General features: G+C 64.9%; 1 protein-coding gene across 1 annotated transcript; it reads left to right on the top strand.

The window, feature by feature from the left end:
* The first annotated feature begins 1,788 nt into the window (after nucleotides 1–1,788).
* ARHGAP9 (Rho GTPase activating protein 9) lies at nucleotides 1,789–23,913 on the top strand. Its single transcript, XM_084610023.1, has 19 exons — nucleotides 1,789–1,859; nucleotides 4,438–4,475; nucleotides 5,346–5,760; nucleotides 7,886–8,133; nucleotides 9,783–10,001; nucleotides 10,379–10,525; nucleotides 11,161–11,271; nucleotides 11,657–11,718; nucleotides 12,408–12,495; nucleotides 12,731–12,826; nucleotides 13,685–13,783; nucleotides 14,384–14,510; nucleotides 14,619–14,732; nucleotides 16,282–16,380; nucleotides 16,982–17,059; nucleotides 17,252–17,305; nucleotides 17,626–17,760; nucleotides 18,100–18,205; nucleotides 19,100–23,913. Exons 3-19 carry the CDS (start codon nucleotides 5,346–5,348, stop codon nucleotides 19,284–19,286), a joined length of 2,385 nt encoding a protein of 794 aa, XP_084466149.1. The 5' UTR covers nucleotides 1,789–1,859; nucleotides 4,438–4,475; the 3' UTR covers nucleotides 19,287–23,913.
* Nucleotides 23,914–23,976: the final 63 nt, after the last annotated feature.

Raw genomic sequence — 23,976 nt, 5'->3', positions numbered from 1 at the left:
GTTACCAGGGAACGGGGCTGGGCTGGCCACAGTTACTATGGTTACCCACTGCAGACCGCCCCCCCCCGCATTAATCCCATTTCACACCCCCGCCCCCCATTACAGCATCCAAAATGGCCGTCCGTCATGGAAACGTCATTGCACTGCATTGTGATGTCACCAGCACACACCGTGACATCACGGGAGCAGCCTCGCAGGGGTGTGCGGCCCGGCGGGAAAGCCAGGGGGACGTCACGGGACACGCCCGCCGTTCCTGAGCTCGCACACGCCTTCGCCCTCACGTGCGATCTCGCCCCGTCGTGCGGGTGCCGCCTCTGGTGATGTCATAGCACATCTGACGTAGGCGACCGATGGGACGATGTCGAGAGCTCACGGCATTCCTAGGGACAATGGGCTGGATCGAGCTGTCTAGGGTCTAACCCTTATCTGGCCCCATCGGTGCACAGAAGGGAAACTGAGGCACAGAGACACTAAGTGACGTGCCCATAGTCACCCAGTGAGGCACCAGAGCAGGGCATTGAACCTAGGTTATGCGTGTGCCCCACTGCTGGCCCATCCTTCCTCTGGCTGTGGGCTGTGAAAATCCAGGAAAGTTCAGTTTGGGGCTAACAGCTTCCTTCATAACAGACAGGACGAGGATGGAGACTCCCAAACCCTCGGACTCGCAGTGCTTGGGAGCACCCCAGGGTGCTCACTGCGGTTGTGAGGAGGCCAGCATGTGCTCCAGAGCTCAGCTAACCCAGCTGGTACCGCACAGACCAACCGCAGCAGCGTGGCACAGAGAGCAACCAGCAGCGATACGCACCGGACTCCATCGCCTGCTGTGCACTCGGCTCAAGCCTTAACCCCGTGGCGCTGGATAGCTTCTCCTTCCCTGGCACAGCCTGCAGGGAGAACGCCCACTGCTCACCCTGCAAGTCAGTGACAGAACCACAGATGGAACCCAGGAGTCCTGAATCCAGTTCTCTGTTCTTGTTCCTAGAGCATATGGCCTCCCAGAACTGGGAATAGAACCTAGGAGATCTGTCACCCTGCCCCCCCCCCCAACCACTAGACCCCGCTCCCCTCCGACAACCAGGAATAGAACCCAGGAGTCCTGACACCCAGCCCCTCTCACCGCTCTCATCCACTAGGTCCCGCTCCCCTCCCACAACCAGGAATAGAACCCAGGAGTCCTGACACCCAGCCCCTCTCACCGCTCTCATCCACTAGGTCCTGCTCCCCTCCCACAACCAGGAAAAGAACCCAGGAGTCCTGACACCCAGCCCCTCTCACCGCTCTCATCCACTAGGTCCCGCTCCCGCCCACAACCAGGAATAGAACCCAGGAGTCCTGACACCCAGCCCCTCTCACCGCTCTCATCCACTAGGTCCCGCTCCCCTCCCACAACCAGGAATAGAACCCAGGAGTCCTGACACCCAGCCCCTCTCACCGCTCTCATCCACTAGGTCCCGCTCCCGCCCACAACCAGGAATAGAACCCAGGAGTCCTGACACCCAGCCCCTCTCACCGCTCTCATCCACTAGGTCCCGCTCCCCTCCCACAACCAGGAATAGAACCCAGGAGTCCTGACACCCAGCCCCTCTCACCGCTCTCATCCACTAGGTCCCGCTCCTGCCCACAACCAGGAATAGAACCCAGGAGCCCTGGTGCCCCCAGCAGACAGCCAAGCTCTGTGCCCAGGGCCAGCCCTGGCTGCCTGTCACACGGCCGGCCGGGGAGGTGTGACTGCAGCTGCTGACGTGGGCCGAGCTGTCCCAGGACCCTCCTCCTCTGGCAGCGGCTGCTGAGAAGCCGCCAGCAAAGTTGCAGGAGGTCCCTGCTCCGGTGTGGGGAGCGACTGAACAGTGAGCGGCCAGGTAAGGGGCCTAATGGGGTGGGGAAGGACTTTTCTGCCCAGCCTCTTCGCCAGGGAGAAGGTACCCGAGCTCCTGGCGCTGGCGGGGGGCTCACCAGTCGCAGGCTGCCCGCCGTGCTAGGGCTGAAGTGCTTGTGAGATGCTGCTCAGAGCCATGGGACTCCCTAGAAAGAGACATGGGGAGGGGGGCATCTCTGCAAGGCTCCCCCCTAGAGCATACGTCAGTGAGAAAACCCCTGTCGAAGCAACACAGGTACTGTTACCTGGGCATCCCATACACGTGCCGAGAGCCACCGCCGGGCTGGGGCCACACATGGCCATCATCCGTCTGGAACCATGCACGGCCACTGCCGGGCTGGGGCCACGCACGGCCACCGCCGGGTTGGGGCCACGCACGGCCATCATCTGGCTGGAACCACACAGGGCCACTGCCGGGCTGGGGCCACGCACAACTGTAGGTTGTCAGAGGCACAACTTTGCAAGAGGAAAGGTGCTGAGCAGGCGATTCAAACCACATGTTGTCTGTCTCCACACCGCCCCTGGCCCGCAAGGAAATTCAGCTTTCAAAACAACATCTGGGGGAGCCACCCAGTCTAACCCCAGCTGTCCTGGCTGCAGGGACGGAGAATAAAACAGAGGGGTGGTAGGTGGGACTCTATACTCCTGGGAACGGTCGAAAGGGGTGGACTAGGCAGAGCTGCCATCTGTCCAGATTTTCCCAGGAGGGGCCATTTCTGGAGGTAGCTGTCTGGGAAATGTGCAAGGGTCCTTGCGTGGCTCACGCTGCCGGCTGTCCAGTTTTAGGGGCTCAGGATCACCCCGCCTGTCCCATGTTTTTGTACCTCAGAAGTGGCAGCCCTAGGACGAGGCCCCAGGCTTCCCAACACCCAGCGCCCATCGGCAAACGAGGGGGCTCGCACTTGGTAAGAGAGAGAAGGAGGAAAATCCAGGTGTGTTGTTTGTGGGAGCCGCGGATCCCCATTTCCCAGATGGAGAAACTGAGGCACGGGGTAGATGAAATGACTTGCCCAAGGTCACCAGCGAGTCAGCGGCAGAGGAACCCTGATCTCCTGGATCATTGCCCTATATCCCATCCTCACAGCAGCCTCCCTCCCTCTCACTTGGTGCGTCTCTGATTGTCCGAGGCCTCCCTGCACCTCCCGTTGGATTTGGCTGCTGTTTGCTCAGCGCCTCAGCCGCAGGGGCTGCGTTTTCGGGTTTTGCGCGCGGGCCGAGGGTCCTGTTTAACCGGCGATGTGCCAAGGAGAGTCCATTTCAGAACACGCAGCTTCGGGGTGAGGGGAAGGGACAGAACTGAACAGAGGAGGGGGGTAATTGACCGAGGCTTGGCTGTCAGATGCGCTCCCCCAAAGTGACTCAATTGAAGGGGTCTCTGGGGAATAGCCCCCTGGCCAAGCGGTGGGGGGGGGCATGGCATATTTTGGAATCAGTGATAAAGAAGCAAGAGGGCCTGGGGGATGCAGAGGCTTGAAGGGCTGTTAATCCTCATCGCTGCCTGCAATGTAGGGGCACCACCCAGAGCTAGCTGCATCATGTCAAATTGAGGTTTGGCCTAGGGGTGCGGTGGAGTCTGATGAGGCCCCCCCGCAGGGAGGTGGGTCAGAGGGAATGGGACTCTCCTCTCACGACTGTTTTATTCCACATGGGTCTCCCCCCCCCCCAGTTCCCTCCTTCCCATCTGTGCTGAGCAGGGGTTGCGCCCCAGGGCACTGGAGACAGAGACTCACTCTGCTCACGCAGCAGCTCGGCTCACAGGAAGCCGGTGCCCGTCACCGAGCGGAAATGCGGTACCTGTGCTCTGCGCGCCGGCGGGAGGGTGACTATAAGAAAACAATTAAAACCAGGTCCTTTGTGCTGCCTTGAGGGCGGGGGGGAGGGGGAGGGGAGTGAGGCTGGGCCAGTGGCTGCCTTTTCGGGGTCCCTGACTCCAAGACCAGAGAATCCCCCCCAGCTGCTCCTCCACCCAGCCAGAGCATCTCAGAGACGGGCACCAAGAACACACACATACCCCCACCCGGCCCCTGGCCAGTCACTCCAGTCCTTAATTCTCCTCCAAGGTACCAACTGGCACCTTGGTTCTTGGCTGCACAGGGGAGGGCGTGGACTGGTCCCGTGCGGGGCAGAGCAAACAACAGTCCCGCCGCTGGAGACCCCAACAGGCATGCTGTATCTGGCTCCCCCTCCCCATGGTCACATGCAGAATGGGCAATCAGGAGCCAGGACTCCTGGGTTCCATCCCCAGCTCTGAGAGGGGAGGGGGGATCTAGTGGTTAGAGCGGGGGAGCTGGGCGTCAGGACTCCTGGTTTCCACCCCTGGCTCTGCTGGTAACTCTGCCTTGGAGGCATCCCCCCACACCCTGTGCCCCAGGTTCCCACTCTGTCAGTGGGGTGAGGCTGACCTGCTGACAGGGCTTTGAGCACCTGGGCTGGCAGGGATGCCAGCTTTGTAAGCGCAGCCCCGGCCTTCGCCCCTTGGTGACACATGCACCCGGCTCAGCGCCCTGGTGCCCGGAGACCATTAACCCTTCAGTGCCTGCTTTTCTCCTTCTCCTCCCCAGGTTCTGCAGGCCAGCCCCATGGCAGCACCCTGGCGGTGGTGAGTCCCTGTGCGCCACCCCAACACCTCCAGCCCAGCCCATCCCGGGGCCTGAAGTCCCTCCTGGCCACGTCCTCTCCTTCAGTTCAGCTAGCAGCTGGCCCCCTCCCCTGCCCAGCCCCGTGTAGGCCCCGTGACTCTGGGCACGTGGAACGGACCCATGGGCCGAGCCCCCTTGCCATGCCAGTTCTCGGCTCCACCTCCATCCCCGGGGCAGATGGGGGGAGGAAGGGGCCTGAAAGATGCCCCCCATACGGGAATCTGAATCTCAATGTCCCACCCCGGGGGAAATGTGGGAGTTACCCAGGGGATGGGGGGGATCCCCAGGGCTGTGTCTCCACCATACAGTTGCTGGTTTGGGCTCTGGGGCCTCTGCCCAAGGCTGCCTGGCCAGGGAAGGGGAGACATGCGGAGGCCCTGCCTCCCCCGCCCTTGGCAGAGCCAGTCACCCTGAGCTGTATGTGGCCGTCTGCGATGAGCCACTGGCTGGAAAGCCGCAGAGCTGGCTGGCTTCCTGTTGTAGCAGCATCTGGGCTTCCTGTAGCCACGTGGCCTAACCCGCTGGCCGCTACCAGGGCACTGAGCCCTGGCTTGGACATGTTCTCTGGGCCGACAGGGCAAGCAGCCATGTCCCAGTCTCCACAGCGCCCCCATGGGAGCTGCCCCTGCCAGTCCAGCAGCGGGCCTGAAGCAAGGAGGTCTGGGGCCAGCGGGAGGAGCAGGCCAGGCCGCCTGGGCACGCACCAGCACCGTGCGTCCCAGAGGGGAAAGCCCCCGTTCCCCACATCCCGAGCCAGCTGGTCCCCCTTCCCCCGTGCCACTGGGGCCGACGCCTCGTGTCTCAGCCTGGTCCCTGCCTTCTCCTTCCAGATGACGGTGCTGGACCCCGGCTGGGCTGGGCTCGTGGCGCGCACAGGGCGGCCAGCCGCTCTCCCCCTCGCTGAGATGCTGTCAGGGCGGTGGCGGCTGGAAGGCCGGTCCTGGCGCCGGGCCAGCCCCTCGCCAGGCTCCCCCTCGGCCGTGGCGCTGCGAGCCCTCTACGACTACCAGTACGAGGCGGAGGACGGGCGCCAGGTGGCCATCGCTGAAGGCGAATGCTTCCAGCTGCTCCACAAGTCCAATGAGGACTGGTGGCAGGTGCGGCGGCTCAGCGATCCCCGGAGGGCACGGCCCATCTTTGTGCCGGCCACCTACGTGGCGGAGGTGGGCCCTCGCGTGGAGGGTGGCCCGTGGCTGAGCGCCACGCTGCTCGCAGCCGCTGGCACCGGGCAGCACCCATCCCCGGGTGAGTGTCTGGCAGGGAGCCGGGTGAGGGCTCAGCAGGGGGCTCTCTCCCCTCCCAGCGTGGCACGAGGGGTTATGGGCTGCAGGGACCGGGCTGGGGGTGTCACAGATCCACAGGATCAGGGCTACAGCCCCAGCTTTGGACCGGTCTCTGGGAGGACCCAGACCCCCTCGGGGTCTCGCTCTCCTTCCAGGATCTCCCACGCGGCTTCTCCGCCTCTTTAGACAGGACCCCTGGCCGTCAGCCCCCCTGTGCCCCGCCAGGAGCTCTGCCAGCGAGACAGACCCCTGAGGGCGACTTGTCCGCTCTGAGGGCTCGGTACCCCTCGCCCGGCAGCTGCAGGGGAGCTCGCACAGTGGGGCCAGGCAGCCAGGTGTATGTCACCTGGAACCTGGCCCGGGAAGCCTTGGGCTAGCGCTGAGGGATGAAAGCTCTGGGCAGCCGAGCACCCAGCCAGGCTGTGGGGAACCCCCTTGTTCCAGCTCTGACTCTCTGTCCACCCGAGCTCCTTGCTCAGAGCCCCCTCCCCCCAGTAGCCAGCCCTTCTCCCCCACCTCACCTCTCTCTGGAGCTGCTGCTCAGCCCCACTGCGGACAGGCGGGACCCAGATCTCTGTCCTTTGTTGCTAGGTATCAGTGTCTGGGTAATTGGATGGGCATTGTCTTCTCAACTGCTCCTGGGATTAAGGCCGGGCCAGCTGGGCGCCACCCATATCTCCACTTCTTTGCCTTCCCTGGGAGCAAACAGCCCTTTGGGGAACAGGGCAGCACAGGGGGAAACTGAGGCACACACAGGCTTCATGGAAATGTTACAAAATTCCTGCTTTGTCACAGGGGGTTCAGCAGGAGTCGCTGTCTCCTGGCAGTCAGGGCTGGCCCCAGTGTGGCGCTGGGGGGCTCTGTGCTACATGGAGTGGGGCAGGGGGCTCTCCCCTGGCAGTCAGCGCTGACACCAGTGCCCCAGGGTGGTGCTAAGGGGCACTGTGCTGTAGGGAGTACGTGGGGGGGGGTCAGCAGGGGTGTCACGGAGTCTCTGGGCGATGCTCTGGGTCTGCTCCCTACAAAGCCAGGCAGGACTCTGGGGAAGTCTCCTCTCTGGGAGCAGCCTGTCTTCAGGACACACAGCTCACCCGGCTCCACCTTCCTGGGTCTGACCTCGGAGCATTCAGCGTCCTCTGCCCCTCTGTGCGCTTCCCACAGCAAGTCCACTCAGGCGGGGTCCCGGGGGGGCCAGAGGGTCCTGCCCCCCAACTCCGCAGTCAGACGGGACTCTCAGCCAGCCAGTAAAACAGAAGGTTTATTAGACGACAGAAACATGGTCTAAAACAGAGCTTGTAGGTGCAGAGAACAAGACCCCTCAGCCGGGTCCATTCTGGGGGGCAGTGAGCCAGACAACCACGTCTGCCCTTCTCCAGCCAGTCCCAAACTGAAAACTCTCTCCAGCCCCCCCTCCTCTGGACTTTGTCCCTTTCCCGAGCCAGGAGGTCACCGGATTCCTTTGTTCTCCAACCCTTTAGCTCTCACCGTGCAGGGGAGAAGGGCCCAGGCCATCAGTTGCCAGGAAACAGGGTGTCGGCCATTCTCTGTGTCCAGACCCCTGCACACACCTGCCCTCTAGGGCTCTGCAATGATCATACACCCTTACCCCACTCCCTAGATACTTAAGAACTGCCTAGGGGAAAATGAGGCACCCCCACATTATTCAGAGGAAACATTAAGAACAGTCCCGCTTCGTCACAAGGGGGCGCTGGGCTGCAGGGAGCGGGTGTGGGGGCTCAGCAGCGGGTGTTGGGCTGCAGGGAGTGGGGGGGCTCAGCAGGGGGTGCTGGGCTGCAGGGAGTGGGGGGGGCTCAGCGGGGGGCGCTGGGCTGCAGGGAGCGGGGTAGGGGGGCTCAGGACGGGGCGCTAGGGCAGGTATCTGTCGGATGAGCTGTGAAGCCAGGGGGCCAGTGGGATCATGCCTGGAGCTGGGGGGTGGGGAGGCTGCATCTAGGCTCTCAGCTGAGCGGTGGGGGACCCTCTGTCAGCCCCAGGTGCTGTTCACAAGCCAAGACGCGCCCTCCCCTCCCGCTGCTGCCCTCCAGCACAACAGGGGCTCTGACCCAGTTGCTCTCTCCCCTTGTCAGGCCTGCAGCCACGGTACCGATCCCTCCAGGACCTGTCCAGCTGCCCAGCCCCGCCTGGCCACTACTCCTGCCACAGCCTGAGCCTGCCAGCCTGGGACCCCGGCCCCCAGCTCGGCCTGGCCCACCCCGTCAGCAGGAGCGTCAGCGCCACCGGCCTGGCCCAGAGCCCCGGCAGTGACGCGCCCGTCCCCAGATGCCAGCAGGAGCGGTGCCCGGAGCCGGTGCGGCAGGGGGCCAGCCCCCCTGGGGTAAGTATGGCCTCCTGGGGGAGGTGCAAGGGTGGGGCATATGCATCTGGCTCCCCCGCCCTGCCCCTCCCTTCTCCACATCACCCACCCAGAGCAGACGGGGCAGGGCTGGAGAAGTCCCACAGCACGTGGGCAGCCCCCTGCTATCCCAGCGCTACTCCTCCACCTCTGCAGGGGCCCCTCACTCCCGACCCCCAGCCCCTTGCTAGCCCAGCCCTGGGCTCCCTGGTGCCTGGCCCTGGCCTTGGGTTCATGTAGGAGCCTCCCCCATCCCACCCACCCGCCTTCCTCTTTCTTCCTCTCTCTGACCACAGGGAGGGAAGTGTAGGTGCAGGGGCTGTGCTAACCCGCAGGATGTGGGGTGAGCTGTGGGAGGGGCTGCCCCATGGGTTGCGGCCTGGAGCAACACTTCAGGCTCAGCTCCCCAAGAGCTACAGGCCCAGCTACTGCTGGGGGCAGGGGCTGAGTGCTCAGCTGCCCCCCCGGGAAGGGGGGGGGCGGACTGACGGGCTGAGCAGCAGCAGCAAGGGGTGAGTGTCCGCGTGGGACTTGGGGGAGGGCGGGCAGCGGGGGGGCAGGAGGGAGAGGAGATGGTCATGGGGCGGGAGGAAGGGCACTGCGGGGAGGGAACCGGGTGCAGAGAGGCACAGGATAGGGGGCAGAGGGGCTGAGCAGGGACGAGGGGGCCTGGGGTATGGGGGTGGGGACAGTGGGGGGCACAGGAAGTGGCAGGGTGGAGCAGGCACAGCAAGGGGTAGGGAGCCGGGGGCTCAGGAGGGGGCAGGGAGCCGGGGGCACCAGCTGACGGGCGGCTCAGCGCCCCTGGCATTGTTCCAAGCCGCTCTGGGGAAACCGTTCCAAACCTTGCCTAAGCAAGAGTTTCTCGGCTTCGCCCAGAGCCGGGGGAGGGCGGGGGGCTGGGCGGGACCATGTGTCGCGGGGTCCCAGGCCCGGTGCTCAGCACCTGCTCTGGATGAAGCTGGCCAGGACTCTGGGGAGGGGTCTCCCCTCGGGGCTCACTCCCCCCGGGCAAGGAGCCGGCTCAGTCACCCCGTGAGCTCCCTGCAGCGAGTCCCCCCCGGGGGAGCCTGACACCCCGCCCAAGGGCCCTGCCCCCCACCCGCAGCCGGCAGTGACTCCCAGCCAGCGGGCGACGCAGACGGGTTGTTAGTCGCCTGGGACCCAGCGTAAGACGGAGCTGGTTAGCACCTACCAGGGAGTCTCAGCAAAGTGCATCGGGTGGGGGGGAGCCAGAGCCCAGGGCCCTCCCCCCATGTCCCAACCAAGGAGACAGACCCCTTCCAGCTGCCCACCCCCCCGACACCCCTTCCCCCCCGGGCTTTGTCTCTTTTCCGAGCCAGCAGGGTCACCTGGTCTGTCCCAGCACCTCCAGCTGATCCTTCCAGGGGGGGGGCCCTGCTACCAGTTGCCAGGCTCCCTCTGGCCCCCCAACTCTGCCGGTGCCCCTCGCTCCCGACCCACAGCCCCTCCTTGGGGCTCTGTGAGGAACTTTGGACCCTCTGCCCCCAAGCAGGCTGGATTCTCTCTGACTGTGCACCCCCAACTCTGACATTGGAGTGGGGTTTCCTGTAGCCCCTGGGGGCAGCAGCCTTGATAGTAACCAGTGCCCCCCGCCTCATGCCCTGCAGGGTCCACCCTCTGGAGCCACCATGGAGGAGCCCCCGATTTACTGCAACCTGGAGGAGATAAAGCAGGTGCGGGGGGAGCCCCCCAACCCCAGCGGCCCCCCGCTGCAGGTGCTGGACACCTGGGAGCGCCACCTCGACTCCAGCACCGGCCGCAGCTACTTCTACAACCGGGAGACGGGCGACAAGTCTTGGAAACCTCCACGGCGCCACCGGGAGATGGTAGGGAGACGGTGGGGGTGGGCTGCCCCATTGTCCCCCTGGACTGGTGTACTGCCCGGCCTCCTGTGCCCTGGCCTGGCTTAGCCAAGCACCCGGGCTGCCCGCCAGGTGCCTGAGATAGCTGAGCACTAATTGCTCTAATGAAGCACGCCAGGGAGGGGAGGGAGCTGGGTGGGCCGTGGGCAAAACCCAGGAGTCTCCTGCTACGACAGTGTCCCAGGAACACAGTACCAGGAGCAGTGCAGGTCAGGAGGGGCCCCGGCAGAGCTGGTGGGGGGCAGGGCTGGGCTAGCAGGGGGCTGCGGTTCGGGAGTGAGGGGCATCACCATGCTGTGGGTTGGGGGGCACTCCCTGACTCGCTCCCCTCTCCCCTGCAGAGTTTGCTCCCCGTGGAGGCTCTGAGCCCCGAGCCCCCGGCAGCCGCCGACCCGGGGGAGACGCTGACGCAGGGCGGGGACGGCGTCCAGGCCGGCCGGCTCGGCTACACCAAATCCATGATCTTGCCGGAATCCCGTGTGCCCAAGGTGAGATGCCCGCAGGGGGCCGGGGCCGTGGGGGGGGGCTAGGGGCAGCGCCTGAGTTGTTTCTCTGGGGTTGGTGTGTTGGTGGCAGGGCTGGTCCTCGGGCCACGTCTTCGGGGGCCGCTTGTCAGGAGAAGGGTGTCTGGACTGTTCTGTCTCTGGGGCCGCAGGGTGCATGGGGGGTGGGTCCTTGGCTCTGGGGGGGGCAGGAGGCTGTCTGGGGCAGCAGCCCCATGTTCTGTCTCAGGGAGACAGTGTGTTTAGGGCATGGGTTAGCATTCGGGGGGGGGAGCCCCATGCAAATCCCGCATCCTCTTTCAGGAGGCAGGATGTTGGGGGGCAGAGTATTCAGGGCAGGGTGTGGGGGGCAAGGTATTCAGGAGGCATGGTGGGGGGCAGAGTGGGGGGTATTGGGGGGCATGGTGGGGGGAAGGTTGTGGGGGCTGGTTGTTGGGGGAAGGGTAGGGAGGCAGGGTGTGGGGGGCTGGTTGTTGGGGGCCAGGGTATTGGGGGGCTGGGTGGGGGGGCAGGGAGTTGGGGGGCCGGTAGGTGGGGGCAGGGTGTTGGGGGGCTGGGTGGGGGGGCAGGGAGTTGGGAGGCAGTGACCCATCTCCCCTGCTCTCTCACTCTTTCTGCAGGTGTCTCACCGCAGGAATCGCTCCCAGCCCAGCTTTGAGGACTGGGTGGGGACCGGTCCCCCCACCACTTCCCCCGGGGGCTGCCCCCCTCACCCCTCTGACTTACCCCATGTGAGTTAATCCCCAGCCCCCTCCTGCTCCCCTGGGCCCCCATGTGCTGACTGCACAGGAAACTCCCAGCCAGCAGCTCCCAAGGCCGGGGTGTGTGTGAATGGGCCCTGCCCCCCATCCCCTTGGTCACCCCCAAACGGATTCGATTCCCAAGAGCTGGCTGCAGCCTGGGTCCCCCACCGTGTGGTTCAGGCCAGGGGGTACTGGCCTGGGCAGGTCTGGGGGAGGGAGTGGGGGACAGGGCTGTGGGGGGTGAGGGGTGGGGTTGAGCAGGGGGCTGTGGAGGAGAGGGAGGGAGTGGGGGTCAGGGGCTGTGGGGGGTGGGGGGGTTGTGGGGGGCAGGGGCTGTGAGGGGTCGGGGGGCTGACAACTCTCCCCACGGCAGGAGGTGGAGAAGGCTGGGCAGCTGAACAAAACCAAGATTGCAGAGGGGGGCCGGAAACTCAGGTACGTGGTGGTGGTGGGGGAGGTCCCTGCAGCAAGTGTCAGGCATCCTGGGGGGCAGGAGGGGGGATCCCTGTGGTGGGGGGAGACATCCTGGGGGAGATGGGGGGTCCCTGTGGTGGGGGGGAGATGTCCTGGGGAGGCAGGAGGGGGGTCCCTGTGGTGGGGGGAGGCATCCTAGAGGGCAGGGGGGGGTCCCTGTGGCGGGAGGAGGCATCCTAGGGGGCAGAAGGGGGGGTCCCTGTGGTGGGGGGAGGAGTCCTGGGGGAGACAGGAGGGGGGGTCTCTGTGGCAGGGGGAGGCATCCTGGGGTGGCAGGAGGGGGGGTCCCTGTGGTGGGGGGAGGCACCCAGGGGGGCAGGAGGGGGAATCCCTGTGGCGGGGAGAGGCGGCGGGGGGGAGACAGGAGGTGGGGTCCCTGTGGCGGGGGCCTCGCCGTGGCTCCCCCTCTCCGGCGGGGCGCGGGGAGCCGCTCGGCCTCTCACAGCCCAGGGGTTTGGACAAGGGACGTCCTGGGCATGAAGGGACAAAGGGGCCTTTCTCAGCTGAACCTCGGAGCCCAAGGAAGGGGGAGTTCAGGGCATGGCGGGGGGGAGCTGGGGCTCCTGGGGGGTGGGAAGTTCCAGGGCAGCAAGGGGCGGGGGGGCTCTTGGGGGCTGTCCCAGCTGGGCTCAGCCCCCTCTCTCTGGCAGGAAGAGCTGGGGCATCTCCTGGGTGGTGCTGGCTGGGAACAGCCTCGTCTTCTACAAGGATCTCAAGGGCCCGGCCCACACCAGCTGGGTGAGTGGGGGGCTGGGGGGGGGGGTGAGTGGGGACGGGGGGGTGTCACACCTGTCCCAGACCCCAGGAGATGGGAGCTGCCTGGGGAGGGACCGCACTGCCCCCCAGGCCCCGCCTGTGCGAGCCCACGCTGCAGCCCAGGGGGTACTCAAGGCCCAGGGCCCCCCCCCAGCAACCCCATGGCTGAGCAATGCCCGTGGCTGCGGCCCTGACGCCCCCTCCCCTCGCCCCCCAGAGACCCGCCAGCAGCAGGCCTGAGAGCAGCGTGGACCTGCGGGGCGCGGTGCTGGAACGGGCACGAGACATGTCCAGCAAGAAGAACGTCATCCACGTGAGTGTGGGGGGAGCCCCGGCTCCCAGCCACGCCCCCCCAAGGACCCAGAACCCCCCCCAGCTCCCAGCAACGCCCCCCAGGGTCCCAGAACCTTCCCTGGCACCCTTCAATGCCCCCCCAGGGACCCAGCAACCCCCCCTGGGTCCCAGCCACGCCTCCCAGGGACCCAGAACCTCCCCTGGCACCCTGCAATGCCCCCCCAGCTCCCAGCCACGCCCCCAGGGACCCAGAACCCCCCCAGCTCCCAGCCACACCCTCCCAGGGACCCAGAACCCCCCCGGCTCCCAGCAACACCCCCCAGGGACCCAGAACCTTCCCTGGCACCCTTCAATGTCCCCCCCCCCAGGGACCCAGAACCTTCTCTGGTACCCTGCAATGCCCCCCCAGGGACTCAGAACCCCCCCAGGGATCCAGAACCCTCCCGGCTCCCAGCCACACCCCCCCCCCAGGGACCCAGAACCTCCCCTGGTACCCTGCAATGCCCCCCCAGGGACCCAGCAACCACCCCAGGGACCCAGCAACACTCCCCCCCAGGGACCCAGAACCTCCCCCGGCACCCAGTGTCCCACCCTGGCCCCACCGCTGAGCTCCGGGGCTCCTGGACCCCTGCACCCCACGGTCCCTGTCCCCAGAGCAGCCTGGGAGATGCTCTCCTCAACTGCCCATGGGGGGGTGGCTTCTTGTCCCCCCAGGCGCCAGATGCCCCCCCCAGGCCCTGCAGAGTCTGGGCATCCCTGCCTGGCCCCTGACCTGCCTCTAGACCAGCCCCCTCTCCCCACAGGGGGCCTTGCGGGGGGGGGGGCACGGGGGCCTGCCCCTGCCTGGCCCCCTGACCTGCCCATGTCCCCCCGGCAGCTCCGCACAGTGACTGGCAACGAGTTCCTGCTGCAGTCGGACAGCGAGGCCGAGATCCAGGAGTGGCACCAGACTATCAAGGGCGTCATCCGTAGGCTGGTGAGTGCCAGCGGGCAAAGGGTTAACGCGGCCCAGGCCTCGGTATTGGGGGCCCCCACCCATGGGAAACCTGGAGACAGGAGGGGATAAAGGAGTTGCCCCCTGCTGACCTCCCCCCTGCTTTGCCAGTGCCCCTCACTCCCGACCTGCAGCCCCTGGGCTCTGCCCCCCCAGCTCTGCCGGTGCCCCTCACTCCCGACCCACAGCCCCTGCTAGCCCAGCCCGGGGCTCCCCCCGCCCAGCTCTGCTGGTGCTCCTCACTCCCGACCCGCAGCCCCTGGGCTCTGCCCCCCCAGCTCTGCCGGTGCCCCTCACTCCCGACCCACAGCCCCTGCTAGCCCAGCCCGGGGCTCCCCCCGCCCAGCTCTGCTGGTGCCCCTCACTCCCGACCCGCAGCCCCTGCCAGCCCAGCCCTGGGCTCTGCCCCTCTGGCCCGACCTGCTGTCCCAGCCCTGGGTTGCCCCGAATGTGGGGAATGCCCAGCACACTGCCCCTCCCCCTCCATCCCCTTGTGTGGCTGGGAGTGGTTCCCATCCCCCGTCGCATTGCCCCCCCCCCCGCTGGCTGCTCCCCTGCCTGACGTGTCCCCCTGCGCCCCAGGACCGGGAGAACCCCCTGGACGAGCCGGGCTACGTGCTGCGCCGGGCCGGCAGCTCTGAGCTGGGGGAGCTGAGCGGGGACGAGGAGGACGAGGGGCTGAGGCCAAAGGACAGCTGGAAATCCTCCGGTAGGTGCCCGCCGGCCGCAGGGGGGGAGGGGGCTGGCCTTGGCGCGGGGGGGGGCGACGGGCCTGGGGGGCTCGTTGGCTGCTTCACCCCCCTCTGCCCCCCTCCAGGTGCCACCTGCCGCCCGGACAGCACCGAGAGGAAGCGGGTCAAGAGCAAACTCCGGCGCTTCATCGTCAAACGCCCCCCGCTGCAGAGCCTGCAGGAGAAGGGGCTCATCCGAGGTGGGGACCCCCTGCCCCCCACCCCCCTGTATCCCATCACCCCATAATTCCCTGCACCCCCTCCCCTGTACCCCTTCCCCTGCTCCGTACCTCCACCCCATCTCCTCCATCCACCTGCCTACTATCCCCCCTGCTCCCTGTCCCCCATTCCCCCTGCACCCCCTGACCCACCGCTGCAGAGCCTGCAGAAGGGGCTCATCGGAGGTGGAGACCCCCTCCCCCATTGCACCCCCTGCCCCCCATCTCCCTGTACCCCATTCCCTGCACCCCTGTCACGGAGTCCCTGGGCGATGCTCTGGGACTGCTCCCCATGAAGCCAGGCAGGACTCTGGGGAAGTCTCCTCTCCAGGAGCAGCCTGTCTGCAGGACACACAGCTCCCCCTGCTCCACCTTCCTGGGTCTGACCTCGGAGCATTCAGCCTTCTCTGCCCCTCCCTGCGCTTCCCACAGCGAGTCCGCTCAGGTGGGGTCCTGGGGAAGCCAGAGGGTCCTGCCCCCCGACTCCGCAGTCAGACGGGACTCTCAGCCAGCCAGTAAAACAGAAGGTTTATTAGATGACAGGAACATGGCCTAAAGCAGAGCTTGTAGGTGCAGAGAACCAGACCCCTCAGCCGGGTCCATTTTGGGGGGCAGTGAGCCAGACAACCACGTCTGCCCTTCACTCCCCTTCACTCCGTGTCCCAGCCGGCCCCCAAACTGAAACTCTCTCCAGCCCCCCCTCCTCTGGGCTTTGTCCCTTTCCTGGGCCAGGAGGTCACCGGATTCCTTTGTTCTCCCACCCTTCAGCTCTCACCTTGCAGGGGGGAAGGGCCCAGGCCATCAGTTGCCAGGAGACAGAGTGTCGCCATTTATGGACCTTGGCCCTTTGCTCTGCAACAATCACACCCCCTTATCCCACCATCTAGAGACTTAAGAAATGCATGGGGGAAACTGAGGCACCCCTACGGTATTCAGAGGGATCATTAAGAACAGTCCCACTTTGTCACAACTCCCCACACTCCATCCCCAGTACCCCTTCCCCACCCCCTGCTCCATACCTCCACCCCATCTCCCCCATCCCCTGCACCCCCACAACCCCCCCACCCCCTGCTCCTCATCTCCCCCAGCCCCTCTGTAACCCACCCCCTGCTCTCCCACCATGGCAGAAGTCGCAGAAGAAGGGGCTCAATCAAGGTGGGGACCCCGTATGCTATGTACCACTCCTGTTGATACAGGATTGCATGGCCTTAGGGGACATTAGATGCAAATTATTTAATAAGGCAATCTGCATATTTGTAAAAACTGCCCCTCCCCACACTCAGCCCGGCCTCCCTCCCCCGCTGGACCCTGGAGCTCTGGACCCCCAGCCTCCCCTTTTCACCCCCCCCAAACTTGGTGCCCCCAGCACCCCCAGTGGCCAGCTGCTGGGATTGCAGCTCTGCCCACAGCCCTGGTGGGGCAAAGGGACGGGCTGGGCAGCCCTTGAGGTGAGAGCAGGCCCCCCCCGGCTGTTTCTGCCCCCCTGAGGGCCCTTGATCCAGCCTGGCGCCCACCCCTGTCCTCTCTCCAGACCAGGTCTTTGGCTGCCGGCTGGACGCCCTGTGCCAGCGGGAGAAAGACACAGTGCCCCGCTTTGTCCGGCTCTGCGTTGAGGCTGTGGAGAAGAGAGGTAGGAGCCCCGCGGGCAGGTGCCCGGCATGCCAGGCCCCCCCAGCGTGGAGCCCCTCCCTCCCTGGGACAGAGCCATTCGGGGGTGTCTTTCTGCACGGGCCTCCCATGCGGGGTGTCCCAATGCCCAGCCAGCGCCACCAGCACCTGGGGAGGGGGAAGAGACCTCAGACAGGGGGCAGGCATGCTCCCCCATGAGACCTCCAAGCGGGACCTGGGGCAGGTGGGGGGGAACACGGGGCTCCGAGCAGGGCCTGGGGTAGGCACGCCCGCTCCAAACGGAGTTGTAGGTGGGGGGGCACACGGAGCTCTGAGCGAGATGAGGGGGCAGGGGACACATGGGGCTCCAAACAGCGTTTGGGGGCTGGGTGAGGAGTACCCGGAGGGAGCTCTGGGGGGGGGCAGGGGGCATACGGAGCTCTGAGCAGGGGCACGTGGGGCGCCACATGGAGCCCTGAACAGGGTCTGAGGGGTGGGTGGGGAGCACCCAGAGCTGTGAGCAGGGGCGGGGAGCAGGCGGGGGGCACACGGGGTTCCGTGGGGGTGGGGGGGTCATAACTGCCCCAAGCAGGGTCTCACCCCTCCCTCCCTGGCCCCAGCAGGCCTCGATGCGGACGGGATCTACCGGGTGAGTGGGAACCTGGCCGTGATCCAGAAGCTGCGTTTTGCCGTCGACCGGGGTGAGCGTCTGAGCCCGGGGCCGGGGTGGGGGGTGGGCAGCTGCCCTAGAAGCTGCTCCCTGCAGGGAGGTGACCGCCCCTCACCATGGCCCTTGGCCTTTGCCCTGGGGCTGCAGTGCCCCACCTCCCCATAACCTCGGCCCGTGGGGCTGCCAGCCAGGGCGGGGTCGTGATGGGCGTGTTCTTTTGCAGAGCGGGCAGTGACCTCGGATGGGCGCTATGTCTTCCCGGAGCAGCCGTGCCAAGGTAGAGCCGGGCCGGGTGGGCACCATGCACGTGTCCCCTCCTCCTGTGGGGTGCCTGGCATTGCCAGCGGGTCACGCTGTGCTCAGGGGGCAGGGGGCTTTCGACATGGGGGTGCCCGTGTGTGAGGGGGACCTGGGGGTGTCCATGACCTAGGGGTGCAGTGGGTGGGGGGGTGCAGTGGCCCCCATATTTCACACTCTGGGCGCGTGCTACCCATGGGGCTGGCTCGGTCTCTCCAGCTCAGCCGGGCCCGGCCCTGCACCCCTCGTGGTGCCCCCCCACGCTGCACCCCCCAGGGCTGACCCACCCGTGTCCCCCAGAGGAGCGGCTGAGCCTGGCGGACCCCGAGTGGGACGACGTCCACGTGGTGACCGGCGCCCTCAAGCTCTTCTTCCGCGAGTTGCCCGAGCCCCTGGTGCCCTTCGCCCTCTTCGACGCCTTCGTGGCTGCCGTCAGTAAGGACCTGCCACCCCCCCCCCAGCCCTCCCCCCCGCGGGGTTTCCCCTGTGCCCAGCCCCTCCCCCCCGCGGGGTTTCCCCTGTGCCCAGCCCCTCCCCCCCGCAGGGTTTCCCCTGTGCCCAGCCCCTTCCTGCGGGGCTTCCCCTGTGCCCAGCCCCATCGCTGGGTTTCCTCTGTGCTCAGCCCCTCCCCCCCGCGGGGCTTCCCCTGTGCCCAGCCCCCCCTGCGGGGCTTCCCCTGTGCCCAGCGCCCACAGACTCCGGGGTGGGGGCAGCCCTGGGGCCCCCGTGCCCCCATCTCGTCCAGCTGCAGAGCCACGTCGCTTCTCCCCACAGAGCTCCCGGCCGGCGCCGAGCGGGTGCTGCGCCTGGCCGAACTGGTCCAGAGCCTGCCCCCACCTAACTACGCCACCCTGCGCTACATCCTGGCCCACCTCCGCAAGTAAGTGGGGGGCTGGGAAATCCGGGGGGGTCAAATATCCCCAGGGTGGGGAGCAGAGCCAGGGCCTGCAGGTTGGGATTGAGGGGCCCCAGCAGCCGTGGAGGGAAGCGGGTCGGGGTTGAAGGAAACCGGTGGACATGAGGGGCAGAGGGTCGGGACTGGGGGGCCCCGGCGGGCATGGGGGGCAGCGGGTCAGGATTGGAGGGTTCCAGCAGATATGGGGGGCAGTGGGTCAGGATTGAGGGGCCCCAGCAAACATGGGGGACTGCGGGTGGGGATTGGGGGGTACCAGTGGCTGGTGGGGGGCAGTGGGTTCAGGATTGAGGGGCTCCAGTGGCCGGGGGGGGTCCGTGGGTCAGGATTGAGGGGCCACGGCGGCCATGGAGGCTGTGGATAGGGATTGGGGGCCCCAGTTCGGGATTGGAGGGCCACAGTGGCCGTGGAGGGCTGTGGGTTGGGATTGAGGGGCCCCGGTGGCCGTGGGTCAGGATTGAGGGGCCCGGCAGACATGGGGGGCTGCGGGTCGGGATTGGGGGACCAAGTGGCCATGGGGGTCTGTGGGTCAGGATTGGGGAGCCCTGGCAGACATGGGGGGCTGCGGGTCGGGATTGGAAGGTCCCAGGGGCTCTGGGTTGGGATTGGGGGGCCCTGGCAGACACGGGGCACTGCGGGTCAGGATTGGAGGGCCCCAGTGGCCATGGGGAGCTGTGGGTCGGGACTGAGGGGCCCCGGTGGCCATGGGTCGGGATTGAGGGGCCTGGCAGACACAGGGGGCTGCGGGGCGGGATTGGAGGGCCCCAGTGGCCGTGGGGGGCTGTGGGGTGGGATTGTGGGGCCTTGGCAGACACAGGGGGCTGTGGGGTGGGATTGAGGCCCCTCTCTGCCGCCCCCCAGGGTGATGGAGTACGCCGAAGTGAACCGCATGACCCGGCAGAACATCGGCATCGTCTTCGGCCCCACGCTGCTGCGTCCCGAGAAGGAGCTGGCCAGCATGGCCGTGGACATGGTCCACCAGAACCAGGCCGTGGAACTGCTGCTCTCCGAGTTCCAGCACATCTTCCCAGCCCCCGGCGTCAACTGAGCCCCTGGCCGGGCCTGGGGCCTGGGGCCCGGGCCCCGAACCCCTGCCCAGGATCAGGACCGCCGCCTGGCCCACACTGGGCTCAGCGCAGCCAAGGAGAATGGCCCCGTCTCACCCCCAGGCGTCGGACCATGGAGACCCTGCATGGGAGCCGGCGTCCCCGAGCGGGGAAAGGCCCCTTGCCCCGTTCCCCACCCCCCTGAGCCAGCCTGTGCCCCGCCCTGGGGCCGGATCGGAGCCCCTGCCCTGCCGGGTCTGTGCGTACCCAGGGCACCATCTGTCTGGACTCACGAGCCCGGGGCCGGGCAGTAAATGGCCATCGGCCCAGGGAGCCTCCCAGTCTCTATGCTGTGATTTGCTGCGGGGGAGGGGGTGTGACGAAGTGGGACTGTTCTTAATGTTTCTTCTGAATAGTGTGGGGGTGCCTCAGTTTCCCCTAGGCAGTTCTCAAGTCTCTAGGGGGTGGGATAAGGGGGTATGATCGTTGCAGAGCCCGAGAGGGCAGGTGTGTGCAGGGGTCTGGACACAGAGAATGGCCGACACCCTGTTTCCTGGCCACTGATGACCTGGCCCTTCCCCCCTGCAAGGTGAGAGCTAAAGGGTTGGAGAACAAAAGAATCCGGTGACCTCCTGGCCCGGGAAAGGGACAAAGCCCGGAGGGGGGCTGGAGAGAGTTTCAGTTTGGGGCTGGCTGGGGATGATGAGTGAAGGGCAGACGTGGTTGTCTGGCTCACTGCCCCCCAGAATGGACCGAGCTGAGGGGTCCTGTTCTCTGCACCTACAAGGTCTGCTTTAGACCATGTTCCTGTCGTCTAATAAACCTTCTGTTTTCCTGGCTGGCTGAGAGTCCCGTCTGGCTGCAAAGTTGGGGGGGCAGGACCCTCTGGCCCCCCCAGGACCCCACCTGGGCGGACTCGCTGGGGAAGCGCATGGAGGGGCAGAGGATGCTGAAGGCTCTGGGGTCAGACCCAGGAAGGTGGAAGCCGGGTGAGCTGTGTGTCCTGCAGACAGTCTGATCACAGAAAGGAGACTTCCCCAGAGACCTGCCTGGCTTCGTGAGGAGCAGGTCAGAGCATTGCCCAGGGCCCCCGTGACAACTGGTGGCAGAGGTGGGATGTACTGCACCCCATGGATGGCACTTCCTGCAGTAAGTGACTTGGGATCAGTAAAACGAAGGGGGATTGACGGGGACCAGGCGTGCTGCTGAAGATTCAGAGAGAGACGGTTTCAGGGGGCGGTTAACCCCTGGGAGTGTGTGACCAGAGAGAAGGACTTTTGCAGTAACAGGGTCCCCCGGGGGATTGCAGCGAGCGGTCCCAGGGGTGGAGGAGTCTGCAGCTTGACCCTGGCAAAGAGGTGGTGACCTCGAGAAGGGCTGGCACACGAGGGGTTCTCCCTGGAAACCGTGGGGAGCTGAGAGCGCACAGGCCTGTGAGTCCACAACAACTTGGGAAGAGCGGAGTGACGGCCTGTCACCGTCTCCTTAAGAAGGACATTGTAACCCTGTGCAGAAAGAGAGGGTTGAGCGTTGGAAAGTTCACCAAAGCAGAGTTAATCGTGCAGCGGAGGAGGATGACCGCTCTAAGGAGCAGATTCCTGCCCCCAAATGGGGCTATAGCAGGATCTGGGAGCAGCTGGAGTGGGAGCCAGGCACCCCCAAGACTCCTGTCCCCGACCAGACGAGGGTCTTCACGATCGGGTTCCCCATCAGGGGATCCGAGACGGACGGGATTGGAGCTGAGTCCCAGAGAGCAAGAGGACCGTGAGAGACAGCGAGAGCCCGAGAAAGAGCTGCAGAAACAGCAGCAGCATGAACTGGCGGTGGGGGAGCGGAGAGGCCTAGGGGACCTCCCCGGGGTGAGTGGGGATAGATCCCGGGGGGCCAGTTCCGCAGGGAACCTCGAGACTAAATTGCTGCCCCTGGTTAAGGAGGGGGGGATGTGGATGCCACCTCACTGCCTTTGAGCAGGCTGGCGATCTGAACCAGGGGGACCCTGCGGAAAAGCCCCGGTGTCTAGCTCCCTTGCTGGGTCCCAAGGCCATAGACTCCGTCAGCCAGATGGGTGGGGAGGTGGACAGGCTCCCACTCCTGACCCCAACCTATATGTCTGTGTGGAAGGTGACGGTCAATGGGGAGACATTCCTGGGGTGGCGAGATCCTGAGACAGAGAGAACGGTTGTCAGGCCCTGGGTGGTGCAGCCTCAGATGCTGAGGGGCTGTGTGAGCTGTTTGAGGGTCCCAGGGATGAAGCCCCTCGCCCTGCCTATAGCCCAGATCCCTGTGCAGACCCAGGAGGGGTGGGGCTGGCTGATCATTGGGGTTCTCCAGGATACCAGCTGTGAGACCCTGTTGTGGGGTGACTGTGTCTCTTTGGGACAGGATCCAGGCCCTGCTCCTGTAATGGCCGAGGGTTTGAATTTGAATCCAGGGAACCAATCGGGGGAGAGGGAAATGGTCAGTGAAAATGCAGATGACCTGGCTGGCAGCGGGGAGGAGCGGCTAGGCTCAGGCTACCTGCCTGCCTGTAACCAGAGCCCTGGGGCTGGGTGGGACAGAGAGATGCTCCCCGCCCCCTTGCACACCGGAGAGGGGGCTCAGGGGGTTCACGCTGGCTCTGTTGCAGTGAGGAAAGCAGCGAGCTCGCTGCCTACCCCCTCTGGGACAGCAAGGGCAGTGCTGAGCATAGTGGGAGCTGAGACCCCAGCTGAGTGGGGGGAGACACAGGCAGGGCAGGGGATCTGTGGGGAGTGGCAAGGTGCTTGGTAAGGAAAGTTTGGATGAGCCTAGGCAGCCTTGTGAGCTGACGGCTGTGTCTAGTCAGCAGGGTGGGAAGGCGAGGAGGGTGGAAGATGAGTGTCCCTGGACCTTACCTGTTAAGCTGGGTGGAGAAGTGTGACAGGGAAGGACACGTACCTGTGTCTGTCAGGGGTATTGACTTGCCTATGGAGGGAGCTACCCCAGTCTCCAAGCAGTTGTCTGTGACCAGCCTTGTGTGCTGGGACAAGGGGAATGAGATCCCAAGCTGGGTGTCTGGGAAAGGAGAAAGTGTGTCCGGCTCTTCTTTGTCCGTGGAGCAGACAGAAGGGGCCTTTCAGCCTGTGATGGATGAGGGTCGTGCAGTTGCCTCAGAGTTGGTTCTGGATTCAGCTAAAGCCCAGGAAGGGAAGGATCCAAAGTTTGTGTCTGCTCGGGAGAATGGCCCTGTAACTAGGTTGCATCCAGTTAGTGTCTATGCAAAATCCCAGAGACCAGACAATTCTGGTGCTTGTATTTTGCCCGTAGCTAGTGTGTTGTTGGGAAAGGGTGTCACAACTCTGTCTAATCAGGGTGAAATCCTAGCCAGGGCATAAGGAGAGCATGAAGGTGCTGTGATTGTGTTACCGACTGAGGGTGTGGAAACCTGTAGCAAGAAGGAAAAGATTCCTGAACTTGTGTGTGGCAAAGGGAAGGAGAAGGCTTCTGACCTTCTATCTAGGAAGTCTGTCAGTTTTCCTGAAAGGGGATTGTATAGGAATCCGCCGGATGGGCCAGAGGTAATTCTGGATGTAAGGGAGACCCAGAAAGAGTCTGTTGTTGCTCAGGAAAGTGTTCCTCTAGAGCAAGCCCTAGGTAAAGAGGGTAAGAGCAGAATTTCTCTGAGGGGTGAATTGTTGCATAGAAAAGACCTCGGGAAAGGAATTCTCATGGAGTCTTTGCAAGCAGTTTACTGCCACTGAAGGGTGTGAAAGTGATTTAATCAAGAAAGTTTCAGGTCCTAACAGCCAGAAATTTTCTGTTGTGAATGGATTTACTGACTTTCCTGTTGAAGGATCCAGTGTGGATAGCTTTGAGAAGGTCTCAGATGGAGTGAAAGCAGTTAAGAAAGTTAAACAGTCCTATAAACAAGTGGCTGTGTTTGGCCAGCTTGTTGGGGAGAAGACCCAATCGCAGTTTGACCCCCTGGGGTTTTGGGGGTGGCCAAAGGGCACGGGCCGCATAAACCTTCCCACATGCGGCGTGTGAGTGCTATCGACCACCCCCAACCTAAGGGAGGGCGTGACACTGGAAGGGCCTGGTGTAACTCCTACCAAGGAACGGGAGAGATGCTGGGGCATTCATGGGAACATTGGTGGCTTTGAACTTCCCCAGATCACTGGCTAAAGTGACCTCGCTCAGTTCAATATCGAAGGGGGGAGAGATGTGACGAAGTGGGACTGTTCTTAATGTTTCTTCTGAATAGTGTGGGGGTGCCTCAGTTTCCCCTAGGCAGTTCTCAAGTCTCTAGGGGGTGGGGTAAGGGTGTATGATCATTGCAGCGCCCTAGAGGGCAGGTGTGTGCAGGGGTCTGGACACAGAGAATGGCCGACACCCTGTTTCCTGGCCACTGATGGCCTGGGCCCTTCCCCCCTGCAAGGTGAGAGCTAAAGGGCTGGAGAACAAAAGAATCCAGTGACCTCCTGGCTGGGAAAAGGACAAAGCCCAGAGGAGGGGGGGCTGGAGAGAGTTTCAGTTTGGGGCTGGCTGGGACATGGAGCGAAGGGCAGACGTGGTTGTCTGGCTCACTGCCCCCCCAAAATGGACCCAGCTGAGGGGTCCTGTTCTCTGCACCTGCAAGCTCTGTGTCAGACCATGTTCCTGTTGTTTAATAAACCTTCTGTTTTCCTGGCTGGCTGAGAGTCCCGTCTGACTGCGGAGTTGGGGGCAGGACCC

This window comes from Lepidochelys olivacea (assembly GCF_965140295.1).
Source record: "Lepidochelys olivacea isolate rLepOli2 genome assembly, chromosome: 20".
Classification (NCBI taxonomy): Eukaryota; Metazoa; Chordata; order Testudines; family Cheloniidae; genus Lepidochelys; species Lepidochelys olivacea.
The sequence above is the reverse complement of the archived record's forward strand: the minus strand, read 5'-3'. Positions and strand labels throughout refer to the sequence as shown.

Bases quoted from the DNA above. Each gene is read 5' to 3' on its own strand.
- ARHGAP9 (XM_084610023.1), top strand. From the start codon at position 5,346: ATGACGGTGCTGGACCCCGGCTGGGCTGGGCTCGTGGCGCGCACAGGG. The intron at 14,511-14,618 runs GTAGGTGCCCGC...GCCCCCCTCCAG, and splicing joins GGACAGCTGGAAATCCTCCG to GTGCCACCTGCCGCCCGGAC. The intron at 18,206-19,099 runs GTAAGTGGGGGG...GCCGCCCCCCAG, and splicing joins ATCCTGGCCCACCTCCGCAA to GGTGATGGAGTACGCCGAAG.